General features: G+C 34.8%; 1 protein-coding gene across 1 annotated transcript; it reads left to right on the forward strand.

The window, feature by feature from the left end:
* The first annotated feature begins 2,829 nt into the window (after positions 1-2,829).
* Positions 2,830-6,964, forward strand: LOC131400531 (TLR adapter interacting with SLC15A4 on the lysosome-like). Its single transcript, XM_058535244.1, has 2 exons — positions 2,830-3,187; positions 4,324-6,964. Exons 1-2 carry the CDS (start codon positions 3,032-3,034, stop codon positions 5,287-5,289), a joined length of 1,122 nt encoding a protein of 373 aa, XP_058391227.1. The 5' UTR covers positions 2,830-3,031; the 3' UTR covers positions 5,290-6,964.
* Positions 6,965-22,559: the final 15,595 nt, after the last annotated feature.

Consider the following 22,559-nt stretch of genomic DNA (forward strand, 5'->3'; position numbering starts at 1 on the left):
TGTTAGGCAAATTCGGATTCCATGATTCTACCACTTAATGACTATGGAACTTGGGCAAATTACTTACTTATGAATGTCAGTTTCTCTATTGTTAAGGTGAGAATGGCGATGCCTACCTGACAGCATCATCATGAAGGTTAAATGAATTAAGTATGTAAAAGTGTTTGGCACAGGATCTGACATGTAGGTAGTGCAGAAAATTAAAGTAATTATTATAATTTGCATGCTGCTTGGGAACAAACATCTCAATTTGAATAAGACAAAGCATTTACCTTCAAGGAACCCACAGAGTGATGATTAATAATATGAGGTAAATGCAATGTAGAGAAATCTAAACTAGGCCAAGTGGGATCAAGGAGGTATCCCTGAAGTAATGAGAGCTAAAATGAAACCTGAAGGATGTATAGTCTGCCAGGAAATTATAAGAATAGGAATTTTAGGGGCTGGCCCGGTGACGTAGCAGTTAAGTTCATGCACTCCACTTCAGTGGCCCGGGGTCTGGGGGTTCGGATCTCGGGTGTGGACCAATGCTCTGCTCATCAAGCCATGCTGTGGTGGCATCCCGTATAAAGTAGAGGAAGATGGGCATGGATGTTAGCCCAGACCCAATCTTCCTCAGCAAAAAAAAAAAAAAAAGAGAGAGAGAAAAAAGAATAGGAATTTTAGGCAAAAGGAACAGTGATGAAGCAACATGGTAATTGGAGTTTTGGGAGCAAGTAAAGGAGTAGAAGCTGAGGAAGTAAACAGGGAAAAGCACTTAGACCTTCAGGTTTCATGTAAGATGTTGATTTTTAGTCTTTTTGAGGCTGTTTCCTGGTTTTATAAAAATGTGAAAAATCATAACTTGCAGATTTGTTGTGAAGTTTAAATAAGTGCAGATGTTGCCTAAGAGTATTTCCCTTATAAGACACTCAATAAATTATATCTATTCTTATTATTGATCCATGGATGATTAGAAGACATTGAAGAATTTAGCAGGTTTGTGTGAAAGATGGATCAATCTTACATGACAAGTGGATTTGAAAGAGTGCAAAATTGGAAGCAACTGCAACAATTCAAGAACGAAAAGACAGTAGCGAAAGGCAGAGAGATTTAGGACAGGGGACTGCTAGAATTTGGATCAGCTGGATATAGGAATGAAGGAGGCAAAGGAGATGGGATATAATCAATGAAGGAGTCTAGGTTAGGAACACCTTGAGATCTCCGTTTTCTTTTAATATTCCTTTGTGGTAGCAGCTATAGAAAATATATTTTTTACAATTATTTTCATAATCTTTCTGGTGCGGGATTGTAACATATTTCCTCATTTCTCTGTGAGCCATTCCCTTGGTTCCAAGCTATATTAATACACTATTTCTTACAGGAGGATATTTTTGACAACCTAAAAGAAATTAGTTGGTATTGCATACAAAATTAGAATTAACTTATTCTGTAGGATGTTTGTGATAATTACTTGCAAATAATTATTTGTAAAACAAAAGCTATATCGATAATTGTAGCCAAAATTATCAACTGTGTAGAGATTTTGTTTATGCTTCCCAGTCTACTTTGGCAGTTTGTATCTGGGTTTAAAATCATTCTAAAGGATGGGCCAGGTACCTGCCCCATGGCTGAGTGGTTCAAGTTCCACGTGCTCAGCTTCAGCGGCCTGGGTTTGTGGGTTCGGATCCCGGGCACAGACCTACATCACTCACCAGCCATGGTGTGGCGGCATCCCACATACAAAATAGAGGAATATTGGCACAGATGTTAGCTCAGGGCTGACGTTCCTCAAGCAAAAAAAAAAAAAAAAAAAGAGGAAAATTGGCAACAGATGTTAAGGCAGAGTGAATCTTCCTTAGGAAAAAAGAAAAGAATGGGCCAGACACCTGTGAGATTGGGAAAATACATTCTAAAGAAGGTAATATAGTTTTTTTCTTGTCCTTTTAAGTATGAGAATTATTTGTTTTTCAATCATGCAAATAATACATGAATACATATTCAATGTAGAAGAATTCAAACAATATAGAAATATAGGGAGTAAAAAGTAAAATTACCCCTTCACTTTCTCCCTGCCACCCTCTTCCAGAGGAAACCACTATTAACAATTTGATTTGTATCCTTTTCCACAAACGTGATTACATATATTAAGTCAATTAAAAGTAAGAAAAGGTCAGTTATAGCAGGGAAGTTAAACACACAGGCATTGAAGCCAGGCTGCCTGGGTTCAAATCCAGACTCTACCACTTACAATTGTGTGATATTGGGCATCTTATCTAACTTCACTGTGCCTCAGTTTCCTCATAGGTAAAATGGAAATTATAATATCTGTTTCACAGAGATGTTATGAGGATTAAATTAGTTAGTATATGTGAAATATTTAGAAAGGTGTCTGACACATAGTACACACTCAATACATGATGGAATCGTACTGTATGTATTGTTCTGCAACTTGCAGTCCCTCAGTGCACATAGAAGTAATACAGTGTAGAGATTAAGAGCACGGGTTCTGAATTCAATTGCCTGGTGCAAATCCTAGTTCCACCATTTACTAGCTTTGTGACCTTCCACAAGTATATAACCTCTCTCTGTCTTTGTTTCCTCTGTATAATGGAGAAAATAGCTTCTGTTTTAAATTAAGTAGTATGTGTAAAACATTTAGAATGACTGTTATCTAGTAATTACTTAATAGATGCTTGTTATCATTCCATCATTAAAATTCCTCAGTTTAGTATTTCCTATAATAGATTTATCATAATTTATCTAACCATTGCCTTATTGATGGCCATTTAAGTTATTTTTAATTATTCCCTGTTACAGAATATGCTGGGTGCCACACTACATTTTTTTACTTAAAAAAAAAAAATAACCTTGTCTCTGTCTTCACTTGAATGAGGAAAGCTATTGTTCTTCACATTTCCCACTGTCATTGTATTTTGCGTCTTGAGTAAACACTTTCAAGATCCTCTTTTGGTATGTGAGCATTACCATACCATATATGAGATCAACCCACATCATTTTCCTATTAGTTTGGTTCAGTCCTAGGGTATGAATGGAAAGCAGAACCATTTCATTTTGTGTGGTTAAAGTTATCTTTCTGAGGTGTAAGCAAAAGCTGAGAAACAAACAAGTCAAAAGGGACTTTCCTGTGTTTGTACTGTTGGAATATCAGAAGACTGAATCTTTAGATATCCTGACATTGAGAAAGGTAAGTCTAAATTCTTACATATTTTGGGTCATATAGTTTTATTTTCTTCCAAAAAGCCTTTATATATGAATAAGTAGGTTTCTGGGAAACATTTATAGTAGACACTATAGACCTATAAAAGGAAAATTGTGTCTTAAATCAAATCTGCTTTTTCCTTCTGTACCCTTGTAAAGTTTATAGGGAAAATTGGAAATCTTAAAATTGCACAAAAGAACCATTAAAAAAGACTGAAATAAGTGCTTCTAGAAATAAGATTTAAGTCTGAAAGAAAAGAGAGGAAGGAAAGAAGGAACGGAGAGAGAGACGGAGAGGGAGGGAGGGAGGAAAGGAGAGAGAGAGAGAAGGAAGAAAGGCAGGAAGAAAGGGAGAGAGGGAGGAAGAAGGAGGGAAGGAGAGAGAAAGAGAGAGAGAGGGAGAGAGGGAGGGAAGGAAGGAAAGAAAGAAAGAAAGAAAAAGGGAGGAAGGGAAGGAGGAAAAGACAAAAGAAAAAGAAAAAAGCGTGGTAGTGAATTTAACAAACGTATTTACATTAAAATTATTGATAAAGTAATTGGCTACATTTATAGTCTAAATCAGAAAGTTTTCATGAGTTCAAACTATATATAAATATCCATCTCTTGTACACATTTTAAAGTATAGTAATTTTTTTCAATGTGTGATTCAAATGACATTAATAAAAACACAGTTAAGACCAATTCTTTGAAAGTAGGCTTAATTTTAAGTAGACTATTTGAAGATAGAGGAAGGGTTAGGCACTTTAATAACTTTTAAATAAATCATTTATGACAGTTAAATATATATATTAAAATAATTATACATTTGTATAAGTGTACTTTTTAAAACATTTGCATGTATACCATATAATATTATCCTGATAATAACCCTGTGAAGAAAGCATGGGAGTATTATTATCATCATTTAATTGATAGGAAAATTGAGACCCAGGATTGGTAAATAAATTACCTGATATTAAAAAGTTAATGGCAGAATCAAAATCCAAGTCTCCTTACTCCTGGTCCTACTCTCTATCCTTTGAGCAATACTGCCTCCCTAAATCACTTGTGTTTCATGTAGGAGATGAATCTTTATTTGAAATTTTAATGTATATTGCCTTAATGAGTTATTTTATATTACAGGAATATACTGCACTCTTCTGTTTAGAAAACTTGTCTAACAAAATGCTTGGAGAAGCCTTCCTAATTGAACTCCTATACAAAGAACAGAAATATACAAAATATTGCAGACCACTTACATGTAAGAAGACCTCAAATGATGAAAAGGAAACTTGGAAAAAGCAGCTTTTAGATATAGAAGACAATTCACTTTCCCCTGAGAAAATGGAAAATCAAGATAAGGTTGTGAAAGAAAGTTTAACAGAGCAAAGTAATAGTACAAATAAAATAAAATCTGTGGATGAGGTAACTGTAGCTAAATGCAAAAGTGCATCCCTTCCAGGAAATGTGTCTGTTGCATTGCCCATTCCAAAGAGAGAACAACATGATGAAAGACAACTGGATTTATACCAATCTTGGTCGTGTACAAGTATTTGCCAGAATTATCCTGACCTACAGATTGGAGGAGACCACGTGGGAAATATGTATGACTCAGGCTGCTTTGTGGAACACATACGTGATGATGCTTTTAATGGTCCCCTTTTACTTTCAGTAGATATACCATTGGGTCATTCTCCTGTCATTGAGCCTCTAGAGAAACTACCTGCCTCAAAGCTTTTGAATGGGGATGAAATTCGAGAAAAAAGTTTGCTGATTCATAAGCAGCCCCTCTCTAATTCTATGCTTAATAGTTATATGGAAAAAAAGGTGGATGAACTCTACAAACAATTTTTGGAAGAAAATCTCACTAGGTGCCACTCAATAACCAATCTTATGGCTTCCAATTTGCTAATGAATAATATAAATCAGATTAGCCTTCAAATCTCTCAAGAGCAGAACATAGAGGAATCGAAAGCTCGGGAAGCTCTCCTACATTCTTTAGCAAGATGTAATCTTCATAATGTTTATGGAAACAATTCTGAATTCAGCACTCCTAACTTACAAATATCAAACCAGAGAAGTAGAGAACTTGTATCACATCTACAATAGGAACCATTTGTACATTGGTTGGACTGACTTAAGAGACTGGAGAAACAATAGTCTTCTCTGGCTTATGTTACATCAGGCCTCCTTTGGAGTGTGGTTATTACATTTTTTTGAGAAATTATTTGACCAATGGTACATCTGAATTCTTGTAGGAGACAATTTTAGTACTTAAGTTTTATGACCATATTTTCTAATTGTTTTGACATCTTTAATGGTTGCCATATTCAAGTTTGTATATTCCACATGTGCTTATCTATCTAATTGCCACAGGCATCCCAAATCAACCTCATCACTCTCACACATCAGCTTTATTTATCACAAAAGTGGTAAAAAAAAAAAAAAAAAGTGAGACCAGGAGAAGATTATTACTGCCAGCTACTGAAAGGACCGCTAAAAACTATATCATACAGGAGCTTTTAGTTCTCCACAAAAATGTTTAAAGACGTATGAGTAGTGCTTAACATCCTTCCTTTTATTTTCAACATACAGGATCTTTTACACTGATAATCCGAATAGACTAGTGGAAATTCTTCAAACAAAAGTTGGATTTAAGTGATATTTGAAACAAATATGGAAGAAAGGCTTGAGAAAAGATGGAGAATTTGCCGTTGAAATTTGATTCTTTTGAACTTTCCTGGGACAAGCATCAACTTTTTTATATCATTATGTTATGCACGGTGATTTGCAGGAATGAGAGGAAGAAAAGCATACAGATAAAGTGAACAAAGTGCATAGAGAACCACCATCTAGAAATGAAGAGGCTCTCTTGGCAAGTTGTTACACTTCTCAGATTATCTTCCATCAAGATCCTGGTTTAGGATAAAAGTTAGCAGGATGTTATGGCAATTTTGGAATATAAATTAAATAAATGAATTAACAAAATATACCTAAAAGAATGGTACAATTTGTTGGAGACTTGGAAACAAGACCCTACACTTAACAGCTCACCCTTCTCCTGGATATAGTAAAATGATTGGAATGCACTTTTCTTGTAAAATAAAATGATATGAATTTCTTTTATGGAATTCTTATAATTGCATTATACATTAATAAGATTTGTGCATTAGTAATCACATATTCCCTTCCACTTATCTCTCTGGTCTTGGATTAAATTTTATAGAATGAGTTACCACAATGCGCTCACAGCTTTTTTTTTTTTTTTGTGAGGAAGATAAGCCCTGAGCTAACATCCATGCCAATCCTCCCCTTTTTGCTGAGGAAGACTGGCCCTGGGCTAACATCTCTTCCCATCTTCCTCCACTTTATATGGGACGGCACCACAGCATGGCCTGACAAGCAGTGCATCAGGGTAAGCCTGGGATCTGAACCTGGGCCGCCAGCAGCAGAGCTTACACACTTAACTGCTATGACATGGGGCCGGCCTCCACAGCTTATTCTTTTTGATCACACAATTCTTAGTTTATTTTCATCCTCTTCAAATTTCTATGATCTTATAATAAGTACCCCTAATTTATCTTCTGTTTTTATCTTCATCACTCCTTTCCCCAATATCTTCTCCCATAACCCTCCCAGTCCATATCCATCATTCAGACATTTGATTCTGAAGAGACAATGGGTAGGAGTTTTGGGAACACTGACTTAAATGTCTTGTAGATATTGAAAAACAGTTGTGTGTACATTGTCTTATATATTGCTAAATTTGTACATTTTAATATGAATTACCAAAATGATAAAATATTGATATTAAATTTAATCTTTTCTAAAGTGAATTAAATGTCATTGGGCAACATTATTGGTGTGAAGTTTTCTTAGATATAGTGGTATGTATTAATACTTTATCAATGAGGCAGATATATTCATCAATAGTGTTAAGACTACATAGTATTATATAAAAAGCCACAATATTTAACTAATATCAACTTTAGAAATGTATTTAATTATACTCTCAGATTTCAATTTTTTCTCTCTTGTTTATGGCATCAAAATGCTTATTATCTAAAGATACTCACTTATTGTTAAAATGGCCTAGAATTCAATGCAATATTTAAACAAGGAAAGATGAAAAAGTTGGTGTTATTTTTTATCTTGACCTCATACCTACTACCTTTAATGCTTGAATGAAATATTCCTGAGGTTGTGGTTTATATTTTGGCCTTAAGTAGTCACTCTTCATTCTGTGTTTCATCATAGGTTTCACTTACATGACCATACTGTTCCCCTTAAAATGTTATTTGAAATGTACGGAGTGATGAATTTCTGTCTCACTTTTTCAGAAGTTGAGAGTATTAGTTTTCTGCTTCTATGAAAATGGAGAATGTTAATGATTCAGCAGTTGGGGAGGATCATCATATTTCTGGGCAGGGAATAAGTTGAGGAGGTTAAGAATGATGCCCAATACAGTGCTGCTACCTACTTGTATAGGTCAGTTTAATTTATATCCCATCTTTGGATTTCAAGTCACTATTGTAGGGCCACGAGTGGGTTTGACCCAGTCTCAGGTAATTTTCTCTCAGGAGAGTCTTTGAATCATTGAAACCAATTCAAGGGATAGAGTCTATACTGGACTCCAGGAATTTTTAGGCTTTATCTGTTTGTCTCATGGGTTAGTCTCCAAAAGAAGTCAGTACCCCTGAGGTTCTTAAGACTGAAGATAACACTGAGCTGGTCCATTCAAGGTTGTAATCAAACTTTCTGGCTCTTTCCAATCTTACCCTTAACATTTGGGTCTTATTAAAACTGGTTTTTGGAAGCGGGGAAACAAAATAAATAGTTCTCTAGGGATATTTTTTCACATGCTACTTCCCTTTTTGTAGGGCTGCTTTGGGGGCATGAGTAGAGTAGATCTTTATATATATACACATATATTTATCTTCAAATAAAATGAATCTTCAGGTAATCTAATATAGCATTACTACATAATGTGTGTTTGATTGAAGGGTGGAGGGGTGGCTTGATGAAGATTAGTATGTTCAGTAAACTTGATTAATGTGCAGTTAAGTGGACAGTTGTTTTCAGTCAATACAGGAAAGAAAGAAATCAACAAATCAATAACAAAAAAATCCATGAAATCAAATTAAAAGTGATTTAATGTTTTCATGACTAGCTATTCGCATAGAAAATTAGCCAATCAGCTACAAATGTGTGAAAATCCAGGAAAAACAAAGTAATATTTGAAAGGAGAAAAAAGGATGGCAAAAAGTGTTCTCACTTTGTTAACATAAATATAACTGCCCTTTTAAGAAATGCTTATTGGAAATTTGGGACTTTTGATCCCCAATCATATTGTTGTGTTCTTTTCCTCAAGGTCTAGTAGAAATTTGTAAAAATGGTCTTATTATTATCTGTTGGTTTCATGTTTATTATGGTGTAAATGCACAGCATCACTTGTTGTAATTTCACGAAATAGCCTTTTATTTATTTATTTATTTATTTATTTATTTATTTTCCCCAAAGCCCCAGTAGATAGTTGTATGTCATAGCTGCACATCCTTCTAGTTGCTGTATGTGGGACGCGGCCTCAGCATGGCTGGAGAAGCAGTGTGTCGGTGCACACCCGGGATCCGAACCCTGGCCGCCAGCAGCGGAGCATGCGCACTTAACCGCTAAACCACGGGGCCGGCCCAGAAATAGCCTTTAAATAATTATATTCAAGAACATATCTATAAAAATGATGAGAACCAAATTAAGTTATACTGACATCAATTAAAAATACTGAATCATTACTATGGGCAGCTAATTCTTTGAATTGTTCTGCTATTTCTATTTAAAGCTGAGAAATTTGTAGCTTACAGAATTGCAATGCAGTTCTGGTTTTTACTTCCCCAAATGAATAAAGGCAGTTTATTATGAGAAACATAAATTGTCATAAGACCTTGGTTTTATCTGAGAGTGACTAAAGTTCATAGGTAGGCTATTTCCTGGAATTTATTTCCCTCTACAATTGTAAACCGGATCCATATCTGCCAAATAGACTTTGAGTAGAATTGAAAAACAGCTCAAGATCCCAGTGACTTGTGTGGTTCTGCCTCTCTCCTTTAAGGGTTCAGCCCTGCTTTAGGGAAGCCATGTAATTGTAGAGCAGCTTTGTATTCTTTTCCTTAGGTGAGGCTTAGGAATCGATATCTAAGGGTTCAAATGATGTGGGACTAGCTTGTGCCTGAAGCAGACCTCCAAGACCAGTTCAAGATCAGAATGAATTCTCAGAGCTTTCCATTCTCTAGAAAGACATATCCTCAGGACACTCTAGGTACTAAAAGAAACTGACTGGCTCTTTATTCATTAAACAGATATTTATTGAGCACTGTGATAGGCGAGCATAAATGGTGAACAAAATTGATGCAATTATTGCTTTTCACTAAGTTTATAGTCCAGTTAATGTTGAATCAAAGAGTGAAAGTAAATCACCACAATCCAACTTTAGGGCCATGAAAGTTATAAGCATGTAGATAACCTATGCTGGTAGTTCTGCCTGCTTGGCCTGTTTGTAATCTAGTCTGAACATTGTATCTAGGACTGCTATTTGATTGCCATCCAACCAGTGTGTCTCTATTGATTATTAAACATATTGGAATATTTCTGTGCCAATAGGTATGAAGCTGCTATCCCCAACATTATGAATCTTCCCACCATGACTACCCTGGCCACTCTGATCTCTCATTCTGGACCCTTGCTCCTTATGATCTAGCAACTAAAAAGACAAACAAAGGGGTTTTAGTACTCAGCTCCAGTACTACCTGTGGCACTTTCTATTCATATAAGTTTTTAAATATTTTGACCCTCACTTCTGCTTGTATCTATTTCAGTGTTGAGATTCCTGATTCAAAAACCTGTGCTTTAACACTATTATTTCTAGTTTTGGGCCCTAGTTTTCTCTTGTAACTCCTAAGTAAATGAAGATGTATTCATGAACACCAAATCTTTTGGCATTCTTCACTGTTAGTCACTTTTTTTGATTCTCTCTTGCCTTGCTTTGAATCTTTATTGCTGTGTTCTTCTCTAAGGTCATTTGCTTCTTGATATATTACCCAGGTGCAGTTTGACTTACGGAATTATTGACTGCCACATGTTGACCAAATTTAATGACCCGAGACACTAAAGAGAGGACCACAGCTTGGGTGTTGGATCTTGATTATCCTGAACATTCTACTTTATATTATTCCTGCTTTATATATCATCTCAGACCTAAAAGCTACTGATATTGCATTGTGCTTCATAACAGAAGTTATTTCTGTTTCAGACACTGAGAAGTTATACTTTAAAGCTTAACTATAAAAAAGATACATGCCCTGAGAAGACTGGCTATCTATGTGAAGTTCTCTAAATTTCTACTATAGAATTTTATCCACATAACTGAAGATTTTATTACCTGTTAAATGCCTGTCTACCTAACAGGGAGAATGCTATTAATAGTCATTGTCATTCAGTAATATTAATAGCTACGATTTTGAGTATTTATTATATGATAGGCCCTCTACTAAGAGCTTTACTCACATTATCTTATTTAATTCTTTCAACAACCTTATTAGATAAGTAATATTATCTTCCCCATTTTAGGCAGGAGGAAATGAAAGTTCAGAGATGTTAAAAAATTTTGCCCAAGATCATACAGCTGCTCAGAGTTGGAGTCAGTATTCAAATAAAGTCATTCTGACATAAGAATCTGTGCTGTTAACCTAAGGTTGCCAGATTTAGCAAATAAAATTACCAAATGTCCAGTTAATTTGGATTTCAGGAAAACAACAAATTGCTTTTTTTTTTTTATAAATATGTCCCCATGCAATATTTGGGACATACTTACACTAAAAAAAATATTCACGTAACTGAAATTCAAAGTTTTTCCTTTGCTTTTTCCAGGGTGATTAAAAAAGGCAGAGTGAATGTTAAAGGTGTAGAGAGAGCAGGGGACAGAACACAAAGGCATTGGGTGGAGAGCTGGAGTGACCCAACTAAGGGGGAAAAGAACAAGAATTCTGGAGGCTGTAAATCAAAGGTACCATTTTATAGTGCCATTATCTTGAAGGAGAGCTGAGGAAAAAAATTCATCTCCTGGGGACTTTATAGACTATCAGAGCTTTTCTTTTGTTGTAAGTGTGTTGAGACATTCCCTGTTTCAATTCTGTTACATGAGTAAATCATTCAGTGAAGCAGGTGGGAATAGAGCTAGAAAGAGAAGAGGATTTGCAATGCGAAGATTTAAGTTTTACTAAAGTTCCAACTCAGCCACTCACTAACTGCCTGACAAGGCACTTTGCTTCTCCGAGTCTCCATGTCCTTATCTAGAAAATGAGGATAGCAACACTTGCCCCAACTATATCACAGGACTGTTATGAGTATTGAAGGGAGGTGAAGAGATTTGGCAAGTGGTAAAAGATTTCACTAATATAAAGCCTTTTTGTAAAGAATCAGCACAATTCTAACAAATCAGTCAATCATCACATTCAAGGCTGGGGTGGGGGAAAAATTTCTTTTTTGCCAACCTAATTAGCACTTGCAATAAATCCCTTCTGATCACTTAACAGAACCATCCCAAAGTAAAATAAGAGATGAGAGTACACACATGCTGTTAGTGTTTACTGCTGGAAGGGGACACTTTTGTGTTCTACAGGGATATATTATAGGAAGAAAAAGATTTGCCTGGCTTTTTCCAAGTGCTTGAGACATTTTATAACATTATGATGTAAACTTTTATTTCTGATGAAGGAAATTTGTGGTAAATACTTCTTAAAGAGAAATCATATAAACACTGGATGAGAGAAACATAAACTTTTTAAGCTTAATGAATAGTATCTTCTATTACACTGAAGTGTAATGACGCTGGTGGGAACCTTTGTGGAAGAGTCACTGAAGGGGTAGTAGGTTTCAGCAGCAAATGCTGTAGCTACAGTAGTTTGTTTTTCTAAGTAAATGTAATATTGGCAGAAATTAGGATACTATCTGAAAGAAAGAGGTGACTCTATGCTGTCAAGGAAGTGTGATGGCAGGACTGTACAGTTGGTGAAATTTATTTTTCTAGCCTCCCCATTCCAGACCCTTTAAACAATAATAATGCTAATGATAATAATAATAAGTTATAAGTAACAGAAGCCTTATCATTGTAATAGGTAATTTACCTACCTTATAAGATTGTCGTGAGGATGAAATGAGACGGTATAAGTCAAGTATCTAGTATGATGTTTGGTACCTATTAAATACTCAATAAATGGTCACTGTTATTGTTGTTTTTATTATATTTATCATTATTCTCATTTTATACACAAGGAAACTGAGATTTGTTCTGTTTTGTGATTTCAGGCACTCAGTTCTTTTTTCTATAATCAAAAGCTCAATCTCGGACAGGAGTCATTTCTAATTGACTGTGAATATGTCAGCATTCCTTCTTCCATTGGGGTCTGCATTATAAGCCTAAATTCCCAGTGTGGAACAACAGGTTCTATTCTCTTGGAAAAAGGCATTCAAGCTTCATCTAGCTACCTATGGGATGAGGATTTGAGCATTCTATCCTAGTTCCTCAAAATTTCACTACCTAGGCAGACCTGAATCTGCTTAGATCTAGGGTCAGTCCTATTGGGGCAACAGGACCATTTTATAGAATATGAGCTAGTGCTTTTTCCTTAGGCAATGTCTTATGACTTGAAGCTCAGGAAGATGGCAATGGATTTCTTTCAGAAGTATATGACAATAGTAAAAAATCTGATAGAGGAAAAATAAGGGAGGATTTATTGTGAGCTCTTGGAAGGTCTTTGCTTTCCAAGCGTAGATATTGTAGAGTTCTGGGACATCATAGATGTAAAGTTCCATATAAATAATCCAGGTGGATTTTCACTCTTAAAAAATCCAGAGAACTAAATACCGCACCCCCCCCACACTTATGCAGTAGCCCGATATGTAAAACAGATATTTGAAGAGTTGCTCTGATTGAAAGAGAGATAATAAAGATTCTGACCCTCTTCCCACATTAAGGCAGCCCTTTGGGGGCTCCTTATAATAGTTTGAATATGATTGATGTAATTCAGCGCTACTATTTTATAGATTAAAAAATGGTGCCCAAAGAGAGGGAAAGAAATTGCCCAAGCAGTTAGTAACCAAACTGGCACTTGTACACAGGTCTTGTGATTCTCAATCAAGTTTGCTTTCCTCTTCTGAAATAAATCAAAGTACCAGGCTTTTATATGCTGAGACCAGAATGTCATCATCATCATCATCATCATCATCATCATCATCATCATCATCATCATCATCATTGCTATCATCAATAGCAGTCATAAGAAATTTTACCCTGTGGCATGGGCTCCCATATACTGGCATGAAGTCTTATTGCTTCTTCCAAATCCTCCTCTCAAATGATGGCATAAAATGCTACTTCTGGCCTTCAACAACCACAGTGGTCTGCTGTGATACAACCAATGGTAGTTACTCATCATTTCTCATCCTCTACCCCCAGATTCACTAAATTTTAAGGTTGATACACCATGTATTTTGCAAAATTATTCTATTTTTTGGAAGTTCTTCTCAAAGAGAAATAACAGCATCGAATGTGACAATTTTCTCATTGGTTTAGTTTTGCTGATTGGGCAGTGGTAAGGAAATAATCAAAGTGAGCAATAGAGTGTTCATAAAATGAAAAGGATGTTGAAATGCAGTGAGTGCTGTTCCCTAAGAGGGAAGCAATCCATTAAAAATGAGTCAAACTGCCATTATTTGTTTGAAGAAGCAGGTAAATATATTTACTTTCTTCTCTCCTGCCACTGCAGACCTTTAAAACTGTTCTCTAATATATAAATATATATGGAACACCTTCTTCAGTGGTGCTAATGTCCAGAAAAAGGAGGACAAGATGAATCTCATTACTTTTTAAATTTAAGGAACTGGATGGACCAGAATGTGAAAACCAATAGCTGGCTGATGTGGAACAGTGGCTGAACTAGCTGGTGTGAAGAGCCTAGACTCAAAAAGATCTCGAGAAGGGCTGGAAAATATTTTCACATGGTTTATGAATATATGGTTTCTTATGGTTTCTCGTTTGTAAAATAGTAGATTTCTTACAGCCTATTTTTCAACTTAGAGTCTCCATCAAAATCAGCTGAGGAGCTTCTCTGAGATAAATTTTCTTGACCTCCACCCCAGATCTACCAAATCTGACTCTGAGATTTGGACTTAGAAATATTATCTAGGTTCTGATACAGACATTTGGTGAAGAAACTCTGATCTAGATCAACCCTTTCACTGTAAAGATAAGGAAACATAAAGTCATAAAGGGTAAGTGACTTGCTGAGGGTCACATTTTTCTTTTTACCCTGTATCTATGAACAATGAATGTTGGAGGACGAGGGAAGTAAGTGCGAGAGAAGGGTACCCCTATCTCAGAGAAGTTTACACTCTCAGTGGGAAGACAAGATTAAGACACATTAAACAACTAGAAAACAATTCAAGACAGTTTAATTTTTTTTTTCCTGAAGAGGTTGGGAACATAGGTGAGAAATTTGGAGACCCAATATTGAGAGATAAAGATAGATATAGGATCATTTATTTATTTACCATGGATCTTTGCAGAATCTGTCATACAGTATTTCATGGGAAACACTAGAATCTGCTGAAGTGCAGTGTGACTCTGAAATGCAGGTGCAATTTATAAGCTTATTTACATAGCTTATTTACTGTTTTGCATCTTTTGAACATATAGTCTAGTTTAGTTTATTGCAATTAGGAGGCCACAATTTTAAGTCCACCTTACACTGGGAATTCCTAATTTTAGTCATTTGGGTTGCTGCTGTTTAATAATTCGTTTTTCAATTATGAATGTTCCTTTATATTTGCACCTTGAGACTACAGTGATAATATCAATGAAGCACATTATATGCAGGGCATTAGTGTTATTTACTTGGGCTACATCTTAGAGTAATTACACCAAAAAGGAAAAAAGATGTTAGGAGGTCATACTTTCTAGTATATTGTTTTTAAGCTGCTGAAGGTCTAAACCATTCATTCAAGATACTAGTTATTTTATTGTAGTATTATTTTAAAAGTTCTTGAGGAACAAACTTTCAGTTGTGCATTGTGGTATTTTATCATCAACTAGTGAAAAAATTCTTCCTTGTAGACCTATTGCTCTTATAATTCTTCACCCTGAGAATAAATATCGAGTGCCCTTTGAAAAGTCTTTTATAGGCTTAAACACAACAGACAAGCCATTTTCTAACTTTATATTTAGCATCAATAGATATAATGCAATTGATATAAAATTTAAGATGATCTAAGGAATACCACATACTTAATACCCTTAGAACACGTAAGACAAAGAATGTACCCAATTTTAATGGATTTGATCCCAAATGGTACAAGACTTGGTGTTAAAGAAGCACAGTAGAAGATTGAAGATAGTGTGTACTATTTTTCTGAGAGGAAAGAATTTCCTTCTGATGGGGAGATGGGTCTGTTGCAAAAAAGGAAGAAAGGAATGTTGGGATCTCATGTGGAAAGAACAACTAATCACAGTAATAGCTCCTCAGCTGAAAGGGACAGTAAGAACACAGTTCTGAGGAACAGGTACAGAAAACAGTAGGTAAGCCAGGGAGAAGTCTTCCTTTAGGTAGTTTTACAAAGTCATCAAGAAAGTAATGATAAGGTTCTGAATAATGATTTTAGACTTGCTTTTCATTTTAACTTAGATTGTATTGGAAAAATTGACTTTTTAAAGTTTCTTTATTAGCTCTATTATTATCAAGGGAGACAGTAGAGAATAGAGAACACCCGACTTGAGGTGAGGTGACTCAGGGTCACATCATAGCTTGCCTCTTATCAGACCTTTTGGAAGTTACTTACTTCCTCACTACTTCTTCCAGCCCAATAATCTCCCATTGTCTTATAGAAATCCTCTGCTCTTTTGAGCCACATGCCATTCTTCTATACCCCTCTTTCCTACGCCTTGGCCACTTTCCTCTTTCATAGAAGACTATGATACATGACTCAAAGTCTTTCTACCCAAAATACTGTCACTTTTTTTCTCCCGTGGCTATTCTACCTCAGCCATGGTCATTATCCCAAAATGCTCTAATCCACATCGAGCACTATTTCCTTACCACAATCTCCTATCTATATTCTCAGATTACTTGTTCAACCACTCCTACCATAATTGTTCTTTAACTTTTGGTCCATTGATACCTCTAACTTTTTCCCATCTAAGTAGCCTTCTCCTATTTTCACTTTCCTCTCCATCCATCTTAGATTCCATGAACCATTATTTCAACAGCTAATTTCCCAAATAGATATTACTTATGGAAAGGTGATTTGTTGTATTTGTTTCCTCCTACTTTCCTTTATAAATCAATGGCTTCATAGAAGCCAGAGAAAGATCAGGGTACTTGATCCATGTTTAATGTCTGCCTTACCCACTATACTGTGCCTGTCTTGTTTCCTGTTACAACACCAGTGCCTAACATGGTGTCCGTCACATATTTATTAAATGAATAAATAAATTAATGAGACCATAATTAAGACCAGTTTACATATATTAGAAAACATCGTCATTAAAAACATTATTCTAACAATTATAACATCCCAAATACGATAGGCTTTACTGTGAATTATGAGTTTCTATGCCACTGGAGGTGTTCAAGGAGGGACTAGGTACAGTTAAGGAGAGTGCATGCGACTAGCTGTATTCTGAAGTGTTAACCAACTCTAGATTCTGCTATCTGGAAATAAAAACTACATAAGGGGCAGGAAGATCATTCATAGAAAGAGGAAATATGTTTTTGATTATGCATTTAAATTTAATAAAATTTCTTCTGTTTATTTTTTCTATCATATCATATTAGTACACTTTATGCAGCAAGTATGACTTTCATACACCATTTATTCAAGTGTTCTCAAAAGTCATTATTCTTCTATAATCAAACTACCTTTCAACTTTGAGCCTTGATTCCACCTACTGACAGAAGCTTGCTATTAGTCAATTCTGGGTAAGTTCGTCATTTTCAGGTTTTCTTAGTTATTTCAGGGTTCAATTCAGTCTATGCAGAATTTGTCCTCACCTCATCCTCCTCCTCTTGGGGTAGCATATACGTTTCCAGCTGCTCAAATAGTATCATGGCATCTGGGAAAGGTACTTAGTCATCAGTGTCTGCCCATACTAGCATCCACTAAAGCACAGAAATCCTTCTCTCCTTGGTTAATGTTTCCCCATTATGCTGGCACCTGCTGAGATGGCTTCAGTTACATATGTCTTTTATTTGCACTTCTTCCCAACCCCCACCCCCCTGCAGTATTTACTTCTCAAAATGAATCAAAATCACAATTGTTCAGGATATTCTCTCTCTCTTTCTCAGCACACATTTTTCTTTGTAGTATGAGAAAATGGAATTGCCTTTGTGTCACTCTGGGCCATGTGAGATTCCCTCCATCCCTGATAATATATTGGTGCAGGGAACCTCAGGGAAGATGCTGACTCCTAGGATTCTAAGTGTGAAGAAGGACATAAGTTCCCTATTTTCTTAGACATTCTGTTCTCAGGACCCCTTCAAAGAAACCATACCTAGAATCAGACTATTCTTTTCGCCTCCCTTGTATGAACTTCTTATTAAGCATGGGGTAGAAATATGCTTCTTATACAATCTTCTATTATTCTAAAAGCTATTATTTATGGCATAATTTTGGCTATTGATGCCTAGAGTATTTTTAATAATAGATTTATTGAGATATAATTCACACTATAAATTACACCCATTTAAAATGTACAATTTATTTGTTTTCAATATATTCAGAATTTTGCAACCATCACAACTCTCTGATTTCAGAATATTTTTATCACCACCAAAATAAATTCCATGCCCATTAGCAGTTATTTCTCATTACTCTCTCCCCCAAGTCCCTGGCAACCACTAATCTACTTTCTGTTTCTATAGATTTCCCTATGCTGGATACTTCACATAAATAATATCATATAATATATGGCCTTTTGTGACTAGCTTCTTTCACTTAATATAAGGTTTTCAAGGTATATCCACGTAGCATGTCTGAGTACTTCATTCCTTTTATGGCTGAATAATACCTCATTGAATGCATACACAACATTTTGTTTACCCATTCATCAATTGATGGACATTTGGATTGTTAAGAGTTTTTGGCTATTATGAATAATGCCGCTATGAACGTTGTTGCACAAATTTTTGTTTGGACATATGTTTTCATTCCTCTTGGGTATATATCTAGGTGTGGAAATGCTGGGCCTTTTCTTTAAATTGAGATAAAACTGATATATAATATTATATTAGTTTCAGGGGTACAATATATTAATTCGATACATGTATATATTGTGAAATGATCATCACAGTAAATCTACTTAACATCCATCGCCACATATAGTCACAAAATTTTTTTCTTGTGATGAGAACTTTTAAGATTTACTGTCTCAGCAACTTTCAAGTATACAGTACAGAATTATTTACTATAGCCCCCATGCTGTTCATTACATCCTAAGGATGTATTTATTTTATAACTGGAAATTTGTACCTTTTGATTACCTTCACCCATATCACCCATTCCCCACCCCCTGCCTCTGGCAACCATCAATCTGTTCTCTCCGTCTATGAACTTCTTTTTAGATTCCACATATAAGTGAGATTGTACAGTATTTGTCTTTCTCTGCCTGACATTTCACTTAGCATAATACTCTAAAGGTTCAGCCATGTTGTTGCAAATGGGAAGTTTCCTTCTTTTTTATGGCTGAATAATATTCCATATTACACACACACACACACACACACACACACACACAGAGCACAACTTCTTTATCTATTCATCCATTGATGGACACTTAGGTTGTTTCCATATCTTGACTATTGTAAATAATGCTACAATGAACATGGATGTGCAGATATCTTTTTGTGTTAGTGTTTTCATTTCCTTCAGATAAGTACCCAGAAGTGGAATTGCTGGATCATATGGTGGTTCTATTTTTAATTTTTTGAGGAACCTCCATACTGTTTTCCATAGTGGCTTTACCAATTTACAATCTCACCAACAGTACATAAGTGTTCTCTTTTCTCTATATACTCCCCAGCATATGTTATTTCTTCTCTTTTTGATAATAGCCATTGTAACAGGTGTGAGGTGATATCTCATTGTGGTTTTGATTTATATTTCCCTAATGATTAGCGTTGTTGAGCATCTTTTCATGTCTCTGTTGGTCATCTGTGTGTCTTTGGAAAAATGTTTATTCAGATCCTCTGTCCACTTTTTATTTGGATTCTTTGTTTTTTCTGTTTTCTTTTGCTGTTTAGTTGAATGCATTCTTTACATATGTTGGATATTAACCTCTTATCCGAGATATGATTTGCAAGTATTTTCTCTCATTCGATAGGTTGCCTTTTCATTTTATTGATGGTTTTCTTTGCTGTGCAGAAGGTTTTTAGTTTGATGTTGTCCCACTTGTTTATTTTTGCTTTTGTAACTTTTGCTCTGGGTGTCAAATCCAAAAAGCCATCTCTAAGACTGGTGTCAAAGAGCTTACCCCCTAAGATTTCTTATAGGGGTTTTATGGTTTCATGTCACATTGACGTCTTTAATCCGCTTTGAGTTAATTTTTTTATATGGTATAACATAGCAGTCCAGTTTCATTCTTTTCAATGTCTCTGTCCAGTTTTCCCAGCACCATTTGTTGAAGAGATTGTCCTTTCTTCATTATAAGTTCCTGTCTCCTTTGTCATAAATAATTGACCACATATGTGTGGGTTTATTTCTGGGCTATCTCTTTTGTTCCATTGATCTATATGTATATCGATTTTTATGCCAATATCATACAGTTTTGATTACTATAGCTTTTTAATATAGTTTGAAATCAGGGAGTAGGATGTCTCCAGCTTTGATCTTTCTCACATTGCTTTGGCTATTCTGGGTTTTTTGTGGTTCCAGACAAATTTTAGTATTGGTTTTTCTCTAAATCTGTGAAAAATGCCATTGGAATTTTGATAGGGATTGCATTGAATCTGTAGATTGCTTTGGATTGTATGGAATTTTTAACAATATTAATTCTTCCAATCCATGAGCATGGAATATCTTTCCATTTATTTGTTTCTTGTTCAATTTCTTTCAGCAATGTCTTATAGTTTTTAGTGTATAGGTCTTTCACCTCCTTGGTTAAATTTATTCCTAGATATTTTATTCTTTTTGATGCAATTGTAAATGGTATTGTTTCCTTAATTCCTGTTTCTGATAGTTTATTATTAGTGTATAGAAACTCAACTGATTTTTGTATCCTTAAACTTTACTGAATTTGTTTATTAGTTCTAACAGTTTTTTTATGGTACTTCTATGTTTACCTTTTGAAGAAATGCCAAGCTATTTCCCACAGAGGCTCTACCATATTACATTCCCACTAGCAATGTATGAGGGTTTCAATTTCTCCACTTCTTCACCAACACTTGTTACTGTTAATTTTTTTTATTGTAGCCATCGTAGTGGGTGTGAAGTGCAATCTCATTGTCTTTTTAATCTCCATTTCTCTGATTAATAATATTGAGCATCTTTTCATGTGCTTATTGGCCTTCTGTGTATCCTCTTTGGAAAAATGTCTATTCAGATCCTTTGCCCAGTTTAAAAATGGGTTAATTGCTTTTTTATTTTTGAGTAGTAATAGTTCTTTATATACTCTGGATACTAGACCCTTATGAGATATATTATTTGTAAATATTTTCTTCCAATCTGTGGGTTATCTTTTCACCTTATTGATCATGTCCTTTGGTGCACAAAATTATTTAATTTTAATTAATACAATTTATATTTTTTATCCAATACAATTTATATATTTTTCTTTGGTTGCTTGTGCTTTGTGTGTCATATCTAAGAAGACTTTGCTTAATCCAAGGTCACAAAGTTTTACGTCTATGATTTTTTCCAAGTGTTTTATCATTTTAGCTCTTATATTTAGGTCTATGATCCATTTGGAATAAGTTTTTGTTTATGGTGTGAAGTAGGTGTCCAGCTTCATCTTTTGCATATGAATATCCAGTTGGTACAGAACCATTTGCTAAAAAGACTATTCTTCTCCAATTAAATTAACCTGACACATGTCAAAAATCAATGAACCATAAATGTAAGGGACTTTTTTTTTAGACTCTTGTATTTCGTTGATCTATGTGTCTATCCTTATGCCAGTTCGATACGGTCCTGATTGCTTTAATTTTGTAGCACATGCTTGTTCAAGTTTGTTTTGGCTATTCTGGTTCCCTTGCATTTTCATATGAATCCAAGGATCATCTTGTCAATTTCTGCAAAAAAACAAACAAACAAAAAAGCCAACTGGGATTTCAATATGGCTTGGTTTCCAATTCATTGAGTATTGCCGTGTTAACAGCATTAAGTCTTCCAACCCATGGACAAGGGATGTCTTTTTATTATTTTAGGTTTTCTTTAATTCCTTTCAACAGTTTTTTGTAGTTTTCAGTGTACATGTTTTGCAATTTTTTGTTGAATTTATTCCTAATTATTTTATTTTTTTCATGCTGTCATAAGTGAAATATTGTTTTTAATTTCATTTTCAGATTGTTCATTGCTAGTGTATAGAAACACATTGATTTTTTCAGCATTGATCTTGTATACTACAACCTTGTTTATTAATTCTAAATTTTTGGTAGATTCCTTAAGATTTTCTATATACAACATCCTATCATCTGCAAATAGAAATAGTTTTGCTTATTTTCCAATTTGCATGCTTTTCTTTTCATTATCAAATTGCCCTGACCCAAACATATATAATCCTTTTTATTTCTGTAACGTCAGTAGTAATGTTCTCTCTTTTATTCCTGATTTTAGTAATTTGAATCTTCACTCTTTTGTCTCCATCAGTGTAGCTAAAGTTTTGCCAATTTTATAGATCTTTTCAAAGAACTAACTTTTGTTGATTTTTCTCTATTTTTCTATTCTTTATTTCATTTATTTCTACTCTAATCTTTATTATTTCCTCCTTCTTTTGACTTGGGGTTTAGATTGTTTTTCTTTCAATTTCTTAAGGTGGAACGTTAAGATATTGATTTGAGATCTTTCTTCTTTTTTGAATATGAGCAATTGAAGATAAAAATTTTCTTCTAAGCATTATATTTCACTGTATTTTATATTCCTTGTGTTTTTGTTTACATTCATCTAAAAATATTTTCTAATTCCCTTTGTGATTCCTTCTTCAATCCATTGCCTATTTAGGAGTATGTTGTTTAATTTTCACATATTTGTGAATGTCTCAAATTTCCTCCTGTTATTGATTTCTAATGTCATTAAGTTGTTGACAGAGAACATATTTTGTATTATTTAAAAACTCTTAAATT

Source organism: Diceros bicornis, chromosome X (genome assembly GCF_020826845.1).
Source record: "Diceros bicornis minor isolate mBicDic1 chromosome X, mDicBic1.mat.cur, whole genome shotgun sequence".
Lineage (NCBI taxonomy): Eukaryota > Metazoa > Chordata > Mammalia > Perissodactyla > Rhinocerotidae > Diceros > Diceros bicornis.

Coding starts and splice junctions, on each gene's coding strand:
- LOC131400531 (XM_058535244.1), top strand. CDS start 3,032: ATGGAAAGCAGAACCATTTCATTTTGTGTGGTTAAAGTTATCTTTCTG. Junction 3,188..4,323: donor ATATCCTGACATTGAGAAAG/GTAAGTCTAAAT, acceptor TTTATATTACAG/GAATATACTGCACTCTTCTG.